This window comes from Crinia signifera, chromosome 1 (assembly GCF_055691185.1).
Source record: "Crinia signifera chromosome 1, ASM5569118v1, whole genome shotgun sequence".
Classification (NCBI taxonomy): Eukaryota; Metazoa; Chordata; class Amphibia; order Anura; family Myobatrachidae; genus Crinia; species Crinia signifera.
In genome coordinates this window covers 280,716,416-280,728,841 of record NC_139217.1, presented here as the reverse complement: position 1 = coordinate 280,728,841, position 12,426 = coordinate 280,716,416, and the positions used below count along the sequence as shown (strand labels likewise).

Sequence of the window (12,426 nt, the reverse complement as noted above, 5' to 3'; positions counted from 1 at the left end):
CTGCTCAGGAAGGTGAAGGATAGTATGTTCATCAGAATTAAACTCGCAGAGTGATTTGTATGCCGAAGTGCAGACAATGAGATCCTAGGAAGGAAGAATGACAGTCATCTTATTGGATACAGCCAAATAAAAGGTACTGGACATAAAAATGGAAGTATTTCGACAAAGGGGTCACCAAGCATACTAAAAGAAAACGCTTCCATGAATGGGAGGATCTTGTTAATTAAGGAAAATAACATCCTGACATGGTATAAAATTGCTGGACTGCCCAAATTGTCTATAATTAGGGCTAGTTTATTAAAAAGTGATTGCTGCACTCATTGGTAGACTTAGTGTCGTAATGTATACTGGCAATACTATATATAGGGATCAAACAAGGTATCTAAAATCTAGCAGACCACACATGAACAGTAGCATTGCAGAAGCATAAAACAAGTGATCTGCTGTAAGTGCATGTATATGAGGGATGCAGGAGTACTGTACAAACTTCTGGTGGAGGTTAAGGCAGCAGCTACTGCTTGGCGGGACAGGAGAACAGGGATGTGCAGTCATGGGAGGCAAAGGAGGCAGTGATGAGCAAAATAATAAAATAATACAAAGCAAATACTTACAACACATTATGTGCCATAAGTGTATTATTTTTATTATTATTATTATTATTATTATTATTATTATACTTTTTACCCCCCCCCCCTTTTTTTTTTTATTGGCTTAGGAGACACCAAGAGCGATGCCTCCCGCTGACAATGTTAAGTGTCCAGAAACAGGGGGCGGGATAAAAGCCCATTTAAGAAAGCTGTAGAAACTGCTGCCTCAGTGACGGGCGTGCTTTCATATAGGCAGAAAGCACATCCCTGGCTGTCACTGAGGCCCCTTTTGAGGTGCCATTTGCATAGGTCTGCTGATTGCTCCTGCCACTGGGCGCCAGTTCAACTATCGTCCGCCACCTCCATGCAGCCTGTTTTCTCCTTGCTGCAATTGCCCACTGGGGCGGTTAGTCATGTCGCTATCGGTGCCCTCCTCCCTGCTCAGCACCAGATGATGGGACTGAGTCGGAGACAAAGGGAGTGAATGGAGTCGCCGCAGCCAGGTTTTGGTGTGGACAGAGAGGAATGCTGCTGGGACAAACCAGTGGGCAGAAACCAGAGGAATCAGAGGGGAGCCGCTGGGACAGGGAGTGGATGCAGCCATCAGTCGTGCGGGAAATGGCAAGAGCGCAGGGCCGAGTTACTGTTCATGCCCCCAGTACAATGCCACAGCGGGTGCATCAACAAATACAACGCGGAGGCGGTGGAGCTGCACAGCAAACCTCCGGTGAGTGAGGGGACAGGCAGTGTGACCAGGAGCCACAAGGAGTAAGGTGTCCGGCTGGAGCTGGCAACTTAAAACAGGTGCCCTGTTCTACTCTGTCCTCAGCCATTAGGTTATAACACAACAGGGGCAGCAGATTGCCTCAATGTACCCCCAAAATCGGACAGTGACAGATTTTCCCACATACATGGGATGTTGCTATGGGCAACCAATCAGAATGTACTTTTTTTTTATTTAGCACCTTCTAGAATTAATAGATAGTATCCGATTGGCTGCCCATAGCAACATCCCATTTGAATTTGAACTCCCATCTTATTAAATCTCCCTCTGAGAATCCATCCAGCATACTCATCAGTCCTGCAAACCTCAATATTACCAATCCCTCAGTATATTCTTCCAAGCAACTACAGTTTGTAGCTACCATGGGCGGTATATGGTCATTAGCTCGACCCATATTAGGTCAACATGCTTTGGGTCGACATGGTTTAGTTCAGTGATGGCTATCCTTGACACTCCAGCTGTTGTTGAACTACACATCCCAGCATGACCTGCTAAAGTTTTACTATTTGGGCATGCTAAAACTGATGCAGGACATGCTGGGATGTGTAGTTCAACAACAGCTGGAGTGTCAAGGTTAGCCATCACTGGCTTAGTTCGACACATGAAATAGCTGGACATGGCTAAGGTTGACAGGGTTGGAAGGTTGACACAACCATTAGGTCGAAAATGGCTAGGTTTAAAGTCAAAAGGTCAATATGAGTTTTTCACATTTTTTTGGAAACATGCGCTGACAGGCGGCATTTCCTACGACATGCCCTACCATCCACTAGAGCTTGGAGGGAGAATAGAATAGTGTGCCAAGCATAGCCAAGTACACTTTCATGGTGTCCATGTCGACTATGTTGACATTCGAGAGAAAATACCATGAAAAACTCATACAGTATCGACCTTTTCACTGTCGACCTAGCCATTGTTGATCTAATGCTTGTGTCAACTTTCCAACCCAGTGGACATATTTCATGTGTTGACCTAAGCCATTTTGACTTTCAGTGGTCCACCTAATATGGATTGACCTAATCACCCATACGCCCTTGTGCACACAATAAATTGGGCAGTACTTAAGATATTATTTTATTTACCAAACAATTCAAAACTGTTAGAGTATAATTATTTTATGAATGTCAGATTAAAAATGCATGCAATCATTTGATTTATCGGCCAGATCGAATGATTGCATATGTATGGGCAGCATAAAGTCTATACTTAACAGGGATTTCTTTTCAGATCTGAACAGACCTTAAAAGAATTGGCACGAAAAATAGCCTGTATTTGGACACAAAGGGCGGTATTCAATGAGCCTGATTCGCCATGTTTTTATGGCGAATTTGTGCTGTTTGGCGAATTTTTGACTAAAACGGTGAATCACCCTATTCAATGACCACATGGCGAATACATTTGAAGGTTTTTTTCGCTATGATTCACCGAGTAGCAATCGCTATTTTTTTATGGTGAAGTGGAATGTGAACTTTTAAAATAAAGTGTTTTTGTTTTTTACATTTGGTGTAAAAAAATCAGGAATTTTATTCTGAGGAGGGGCATGCTATTTTTATTCATGTGCTGTAAGCACATGAATATATATTTAATAAAAAAAAAATATATATATATTCTTTTTACACAGCAGCCAGCAGGGGCCGAGCCGCTCATTAGATATTCATATATTCACTGCACCCGATCGTTACGATCGGGTGTAGTGAATATACGCGGTCCCCTGCTGGCACCCTGGGGGGGCAGCCTGTGCTGCCTGGCACCCGGGGAGCCCACCTCCCCCCCACAAACGTTCTGAGGCAGGCAGAGAGTCTTCCATCTCTCTGCCTGCCACCGTCCTCAGGCTCCCTGCGGCGTTCACCGCAGGAGCTCATATTCGCCGGTCAGGGACAGCGAGCCCCTGACTCGTTGAATACCGGAGCCAGCGAGGCTCCGGAACGTGGCGAATGTGCAGCGAATCCTAAAAAGGATTTGCTGCACCTCGCAGGTATTCTCATTGAATACCGCCCAAATTGTTTAGATAAATCTATGCGTTAACACCCAAAAACTGTTCTTTTAAAAAGGGTCTCTAACTGAATGAGTGTTAAACCATTTTACACCTTCTTAAAATTAGCAGGGCAAACTGAAAATTGTCACTAGGTCATCCAATCATAGGGGCAGACGTATTAAGATTGGAGAAGAGATAAACTGGAGATAAAGTGGAAATAAAGTGAAGGAAATAAAGCACCGGCCAATGAATTGTGTTTGAAATGACAGTTGGGAGTTGATTGGCTGGCGCTTTATCTCCTTTCACTTTATCTCCAGTTTCTGTTCCGTTCAAATTAAACTTGAACCAGTATCATTTCCCAAACTGCACTACATTTTATTTAAATATACAGTACTACAAAACACCATTATTATTACTGTATTTTGTTAGCCAATAAATCCCGGAAATGATTTATGCTATGGAAAGGTTGGTAAACTACAGTATAATGGTATATGTCTTACTTTACTCTGAGTGTGATTCCAGAGAATGCTGATAACCTCGGCTTTGAATTTCTGGAAAACAGAGAACAGGACTTTAAAGTTGACATGAAAATGTTTTTTCACACATTACATTACATTTTGGTATACATATCTAGTATTCTACATAACACTGAATAGTTGTATTAATGTAGGAGGCAGACTGAATGGATAGATGATCATGGTGCGACACCCCAACAGCAAGAATAAACTGTAATGCCCCGTACACACGGGGCGATTTCAGCTTATATCGCGAGGGATATGGTCGCTGAACGACCATATCCCTGTGTCTATGGGGCAAAGGTCGCTAGGAATGCGCTTCCGATACCAGCCTAGTACTGGTGGAGCATTCTCCTGCGACCAGCGGCTTTCTCCTGCAGTGTCTCAGTTTTCATCAGTGACCAGAAAACGGGACCCTAGCAATTTGGTCGCTGAGCAATTTTAAGTCAAAATCGCTCAGCGACCAAATTGCTCTGTGAGTACGGAGTTTAACCCCTTCCTGACAGAGCCAGTTTTTGCGTTCCTGACAGAGCCCTTTTTTTCAAATCTGACATGTATCACTTAAGTGGGGATAACTTTTTTTTGCTTTTACTTATCCCAGTGATTTTGAGATTGTTTTTTCGTGACACATTGTACTTCAAATTAGTGGTAAATTTGGGTCGATACAGTCTGTGTTTTTTTGTGAAAAATACCAAAATGTCGGAAAAAAATGGAAAATTTAGCAATTTGCAAAATGTTAAATTTTCTGCTTGTGAGACAAATAATCTTACCACTCAAAATAGTTAATAACTAACATAGACCATATGTATACTTTATGTTGCCATCATTATTTCAACTTCCTTTTCATTTTTTTGGACACTAGGAGGCGTAAAATATGAATAGCAAATTCTCAAATTTTCAAGAAAATTTCAAACACTGATTTTTTTAGGGACCAGTTCAGTTCTGATGTGACTTTGAGGGACTTGTATGTGAGACACCCCCATAAATGATGCCATTTCAAAAACTGCACCCCTCACAGTATTCAAAACAGCATTTTGGAAGTTTGTTAACCCTTTAGGTGTTTCACAGGAATTAAAACAAAGTGTAGGTGAAATTTCAAAATTTCATTTTTTTTGCAGATTTTCAATTTTAATACATTTTTCTAAGGAACACAGTAGATTTTACTAGAGAAATGTGACTAAAAATTGATTCCCCCAATTCTTTGGTTTTCATAAATGTCCTATATGTGGCCCTAGTGTGCACGGTGACCAAACCACAGGCTTCATAATAGAAGGAGCACCTACTTGATTTTGGAGCCTCCTTTTTATGAGATTATATTTTAGGCACCATGTAGGTTTCTAGGCACCATAAGATGCTAAAAGTTAGGAACCTCCCCCACAAGTGACCCCATTTTGCAAACTACACCCTTCAGGGAATTCATCTAGGGGTATAGTGTACATTTCAAACCCCCAGGGGTTTCACCAATTTTGATACAACTGGGCTGTGCAAATGAAAAAAAATAATTTTTCATTTTCACAGCTCAGTTGTATCAAAATTGGTGAAACCCCTGGGGGTTTGAAATGTACACTATACCCCTAGATGAATTCCCTGAAGGGTGTAGTTTGCAAAATGGGGTCACTTGTGGGGGGGTTCCACTGTATGGGTGCTTCAGGGGTCATTCAACCAGAATCTGTGCTGCAAAATCCAAATATCACTCCTTCCCTTCTGAGTCCTGCCATGCACCCAACTGGTATTTTTTGGTCACATGTGAGGCATTGCCATACTCGGGAGAAATTGGGGCACAGATTTTGGGGTGCTTTGTCTCCTTCATTCCTTGTGAAAATGAAAAATTTTGAGCCAGATCTGCATTTTTGTGTAAAAAAATGTACTTTTTTACACAAAAATGCAGTTCTGGCTCAAAGTTTTTCATTTTCACAAGGAATGAAGGAGACAAAGCACGCCAAAATCTGTGCCCCAATTTCTCCCGAGTATGGCAATGCCTCACATGTGACCAAAAAATACCAGTTGGGTGCATGGCAGGACTCAGAAGGGAAGGAGTGATATTTGGTGGTGGAATGAATGGTGGGTGCTATGTCGCATTAGCAAGACCCCGGAAGCACCAATACAGTGGAACCCCCCCACATGTGACCCCATTTTGCTCACCAGATTTTGGAGGGGGTCTGGCGCTGCGGCTGGTGGGGGGGTGGGAGGGGTGCTGGCGCTGCGGCAGCCGGGTGGGTGGGAGGGGGGACTGCCGGGTGGGAGGGGGGGGGGGCTGGCGATCGGTGGTGATCGGTGCTGTACTTAACAGCACCGATCACCACCGATCACTGTGTTACCGAGCGGCTTAGCCGCCGGTAACACAGAAAACGCTGCAATTGGCTGTTCACATTTGAACAGCCAATCGCAGCGATCGCCGACCGGGGCTCAGGGACAGCAGACATCTCCAAACTGTCACCGCGTCTATGGACGCGGTGACAGTTTAAAACCATGACGTATATATACGTCTTCGGTCGGGAAGTACCTCCCGACCATGACGTATATATACGTCTTCGGTCGGGAATATCTATCTGTATATATATATATATATATATATATATATATATATATATATATATATATATATATGTATATACACACATATATATATATATATATATGTGTATATACACACATATATATATATATATATATGTGTGTGTGTATATACACACATACACACACATATATATATATATATATATATATATAATATCATTTCATTTTATTTTTTTGATTTGTACTCTGTCCCTAGTGCTGCTGCTGCTGCTGGCGGGGGGAGGGAGGGGGGAGGCAGCGCTGCGGCGCATAACAGATAACAGAGGGAGGAGAGCGGCTGCCGGGTGCCGGGTAAGCACATAGTGCTGCCGGGTGGGAGGGAGGGGGTGTCCGCGGATCGGCGGTGATCGGTGCTGCACCGATCACCACCGTTTTCTGTGTTACCGAGCGGCATAGCCGCCGGTAACACAGAAATAGCTGTGATTGGCTGTTCACATTTGAACAGCCAATCACAGCGATCGCCGACCGGGGGGGGCATCCCTGCCCCCCCCGGGCGGCGAGGGGGGATGTCTGCTGTCAGGGACAGCAGACATCTCCAAACTGTCACCGCGTCTATAGACGCGGTGACAGTTTAAATCCATGACGTACATTTATGCCATGTGTCGGGAAGTACTTCCCGACCATGACGTAAATGTACGTCAAATGTCGGGAAGGGGTTAAGCTTCCCTCGTAGAAATACTTTCATGAGAAAAATCATTCCATCCTCCTATCTTCTCTTTCTAACCATTTACATCCAATTTCTCAATTGAATCTCTAAGCATGATTGTTTTTAAAACAGTATTTTAATTTGAATATTATAATTTGATAATATTTATACTACTCTACTTAGTGGGGATATCAACTGCCGGCTATTGATCATCCAGCCAAGCTCATAGGGCAGCAAGCACTTTTGTGCGAATTGAGCTTACTGGCTGTGGCAACGGCAATTTTCACCCTTTTAACAACTAGCCTCCAAACCTTCAAGCGTTCCCTGAAAACTCACCTCTTCAGGCAAGCCTATCATATTTAAGTTCTACACGCATAACCCTCTGAGGCACTTATGTATTATATAGCTTCCCTTCTGGACTTGTAACTTGGTGGGACTGCTATGCTATTACTGATGCCTGTCCTTGTGTTTCCCTCCTATATCCCTATAGATTGTAAGCTTGCAGCAGGGCCCTCTAACCCCCAAGTCTGTCCGTTCTTACCCAGTTTGTTTTATCACTGTCTACTATTGTAAAGCGCAACGGAATCTGCTGCATAGCGCATAAAAAACTGTAAATAAATAAATATGTATGAACAAAATTAGATAGCAGAATGAAGAAGGAAATGAAAGCTCACTTACCTCATATTCTTCTGTGTGTACAATTAATGAAGGGACCAAGGCAAATACTTCATGTAACACTTTGAGCACTAGGGGACGCTTGTCACAGCCTAGTTTAGGAGACAGAGCATTCCAAGTAGAACGAATGTCCACCACCTAAAAATAGCAATGTACATATGCACATTACTCAACATTAGAATTTCACATTATCATACACAAATCAATATTAAACTACTATGCACAAAAAAATAAAACTTTACATATACATTTAGGATGACCATGTATAAAAATGTGTGTGTAGGGAGAATCAAGGTAAGTATGAAGTCAAAGTGAATCTTCTAAATAGCATAGGAGAAGTTTACAACATTAACAATGTACTAAACGAACAATACCTTATTAAACTAAGAATAATAAGTTTCAATTGTTGTAGAACCATCTACAACTAAGCATTAGTACTGATACATGGACATATCCATCATTACAATATAATATATTTAAAAAACACAAAATGGTAATTTTATTAGAAATAAAATGGAATAAATCTATGTTATCTAGAACTGTATATAAATCATACCAATACAAAATGGTTCCATTATAAATAATGCAGTAAAAAAAAAAAATAGTAGTAAAAATGAATGTGTGGCGTTACCCATGAAAGTACTGTATTTTAGGTTTATATTACATTGCTTATAAATACATAGGGGGACATTTACTAAGATGGGAGTTTGACTGAACCTTCTAGAAGAGATCTATATAATATATATATATATATATATATATATATATATATATATATATATATATATAAATAATCTGATTGGTTGGTTGCTATGGGCAACATCCCATCTTCAATAGAACTCCAATCTTATTAAATTTACCCCATGGAATCTGTAGTGACATGTAAATCATATTTTAGAACGTGCTGTTTTGCAACATGAGCAGTCAGCTGTCAGTTCCCTCACCTCAGCTTGGAATAAATGGTGAAGCCCCTGCAATACTAATACTGCAGGAGTGGCCTGGTCTAGTTTTGTGCAATCATTCAAGACTTGGGTGATAGCAGACAGCATGTCAGCACCATGCTGGTAAGGCCTAAAATAATGGAAGATAAAAAAATAAAAATTCAATGACATTCGTAAAATATAGAACACAAATGCACATTCCTTATGCACATATTTAATTCCTGGAGACACTTTCAGTCATCCACATAGGTAATAAAGTGTTTATTCATCATCATATTACCTGCGAAAGCACATATGTGGTGTATCAAATTATCTGCCCCTGTGGCCTCACATATGTGGGAAAAACGCAAAGGAAATTTAAAGAATGAATGGCTGGTCACCGGTCCACTATTTGGCAGGCACTCACTAGTGGACATAGGGCCTTATTCTATTTCAGCTTTCTGACAAAATCCTTCTTAGATGGACAAAACCATGTGCACTGCAGGTGGGGCAGATGTAACTTGTGCAGAGAGAATTAGATTTGGGTGGGGTTTTACTTCAAAGTGAGATCTACAGTATATTGCAGTGTAAAAATAAAGCAGCCAGTATTTTCCCTGCACAGAAACAAAATAACTCGCCTAAATGTAATTCTCTCTGCACAAGTTACATCTGCACCACCTGCAGTGCACATGGTTTTGTCCATCTAAGAAGGATTTTGTCAGAAAGAGTGAACTAGAATAAGGTCCAAAGTAAGCAACCGGTAGCCCATTTTAGAACGCTAAACCCAATTTATCTAGTTTGCAGTATAGGATAATTGCTTGTGTACCCCCTCTTAGTAGAGGAGGGGATCAGGGTGCGATCCTTCTTAGGAAAGAAGCTATGTGGATAAATAAACTTTAGAGTGTCCACCTTAAGGGACTTAATGAAACGTTACCTCTGGCATATTTTAAATTTTATTAACTGGTAATATTTGTTTCTCTGCCTTAAATTTTGCTCCACAATATACTGTACTTGGTATACTGTTGGGTTAGCGCAGGTGTAGTGTATATATAAATATACTATAGAGCCAGTGTTTTTCCCATTTGATCTGATGGGGACATTGTGCTTTATGCTGTTTTAGGTATTCATTGTTTTTATTGTACTGCTTTGTATTTTTCAGTTATTTTTTCGGTACTTGTTTCCTAGCACGGCGCCACCGATTTTAATTGTATGCAATCGGGTAGCAAAAATTGGGTCAATCGCATCGCATTGCCCCAATGTTAAATGCCACCCAAACCCCATTTTTCATTGTATACCCCCCATTGTTAACGGCACGCCACGATCAACGTGAACCCAAAGCGTGGCGAGCGCAGCGAGCCCGCGAGGGGCGGCGGTGCGCATCCTCCGACCTTTTCATACCCCCACTATCCACGTCGGCGTGGAGTTGATTTTATATAGTGTGTCGAGCGCAGCGAGCCCGAAGCGTGGCGAGCCCTGCGAGGGGACGCACATTACTTCAGACGTATTACGCGTCCGCTCGCCACGCTTCGGGCTCGGAGGCTTGCTGCGCTCGCCACACTATATAAAATCAACTCTACACCGACGTGGATAGTGGTGGTATGAAAAGGTCGGAGGACGCGTACTGCCATCACTCGCCACGCTTCGGGTTGGCGTTCATCGTGGGGTGGCGTTAACATTGGGGGGGGGGGCATTTGACATAGAAATTACCCAACAGGGTGGGTATACAATCAAAAATTGGGTATGGGGGGCCATTTAACATTGGTTCCTATGTAAAATCGGGTCCATCGCATTGGTCGCATTGTATGCCATTATAATGGCATACAATGGACCCGATTTTACATAGGAATTTAACATTACATACAATGCTTACAATGTAAAATCTGGTCGGTCGTGTCCCGATTTTACATTTGACGGGAAACCGGAAAAAAAAAAGCCCGAAATCGGGTCTGTCGGGTCCCATCGCATACCTTAAGTTAAGGTATGCGATGGGACCCGATGGGCGCCGTGCTAGGAAACAAGTACAATTTTTTCTTATGTAACAAACATTCGGGTTGCTATGGTGATGGTTGCCAGCGAAAGTGCGGCGGCGCGACGTTGTCCCAGTGCTATCCAGTGATGCTAGATGTCCCTGATGGGTCATTGAGTGACGATGTTGGGCACTTGCTGACTGTGACCAGAAGTGCCTTCCCGGCGGGACGGCTTCACTTGGCGAGTGATGGGATATAAGGTGAAATTATTTATTTATTATATATATATAATATATATATAGCGACTCTGATATGCAGTTATCCACGAATGAGGCACAGGTGAAGTCCCCTTTAGGGGTGAATACACGACACCGAGTAAGTCGCCCAAAAGAAAGTTCACGCGACGTGGTGGCCAGAGGACGAGGACGCGGAAAAGTGGGCAGACCGCAGCGAAACCGCAGGACTTAATATTCAACTTGTCTTCACATGAACTGACCACCACTGAGATACAGGTATTGGGGAGAGGGTTGTCGTTTGTACCATCTGTTTCTCCCGATAGTATGAGATGGGAGATAGAGAAATTTAAACTTCAGCGCCAGCTGAAATTGAAAGAATATTTCTTTGGTAAAAATAATATGCCGACAGGTCCTAGTGACAGTCTTGATGACATACCCCCACAAGTACGTAAGTTAACGAGAAAAAGTACTTTTGAACCCAATACCAACAATGCCTCATTAAAGACTTTTAGTCGGATGTTACATCAAGAGACTGCTGCATATATGCAAATTGATCCCAAAGTGCAATATGGTTGTAATAATCTGAGCCAGACTGAGTTCAAAGCATTAAAGGATTTATCCTCTTACAATGACATTATTATTCGCCCCGCTGACAAAGGTGGAGCTATCGTTATTCAAGATCTTTCTGCTTATAAATGTGAAATAGAGAGACAATTATCCGATCACTCGGTTTACAGGTTACTTGAAGAGGATCCCACCTTGATATTCAGTAGAGAATTAAATGTTGTATTAAAATCTGCTGTTAAAAATGGTGCCTTATCACAGGAATTGGCTAATGCACTGGTTCCATCAAGTCCAGTGGTCCCCTTGCTGTATACGTTACCCAAGATCCACAAAGGTCTTGTGGATCCTCCTGGGCGACCTATTATTGCAGCAAGGGGATCACTCTTCCAAGTAGTGTCTACTTATTTGGACACGTTATTGCAACCGTGTATTATCAATAGCATTGGCCACATTAAGGACACCACTTGTTTTTTGAATGCTTTAGCGGAGATTAAAGAGTTACCATCTAATTGTCTGCTATGTAGTGTAGACATCTCTAGTCTATACACGGTAATACCGAATGATGAGGGACTTGCTGCTGTACGGTCATTAATTAGTGATAATCCACTGTATAATGGACCACCGGTGGGTGTGGTTCTTGAATTGTTAAATCTGGTTCTTACCAGGAATTATTTTCTATATGATGGTAGATTTTATCTACAGACCTCTGGGTGTGCGATGGGGTCCAATGTGGCCCCATCGTATGCCAATGCCTACATGATGGTCGCGGAGCGTAACATCTTTTTTTGTGATAATATGGTAACACCCTATATTAAAATGTTTTCCCGCTATATAGACGATATTTTCATTATATGGCAAGGTACCGAGCAGCAGTTTTTCCATTTCATCGAAAAACACAACAGCACCAATAACCCGATAAAATTTACATTTTCAATCGATGCCTCATCCATCCATTTTTTGGATGTTAAGGTATCGATTGTCGA

General features: G+C 42.1%; 1 protein-coding gene across 1 annotated transcript in view; it reads right to left on the bottom strand.

The window, feature by feature from the left end:
• The window catches only part of FOCAD (focadhesin), a 253,346-nt gene that overhangs the window by 97,146 nt on the left and 143,774 nt on the right, over positions 1–12,426 (bottom strand). The window contains exons 15-18 of the mRNA XM_083184719.1: positions 8,701–8,827; positions 7,760–7,894; positions 3,844–3,894; positions 1–84 (exon numbers count right to left, since the gene is read on the bottom strand). Of these exons, the coding sequence (XP_083040845.1) occupies positions 1–84; positions 3,844–3,894; positions 7,760–7,894; positions 8,701–8,827 (397 nt within the window). The remainder of the gene's footprint in view (positions 85–3,843; positions 3,895–7,759; positions 7,895–8,700; positions 8,828–12,426) is intronic.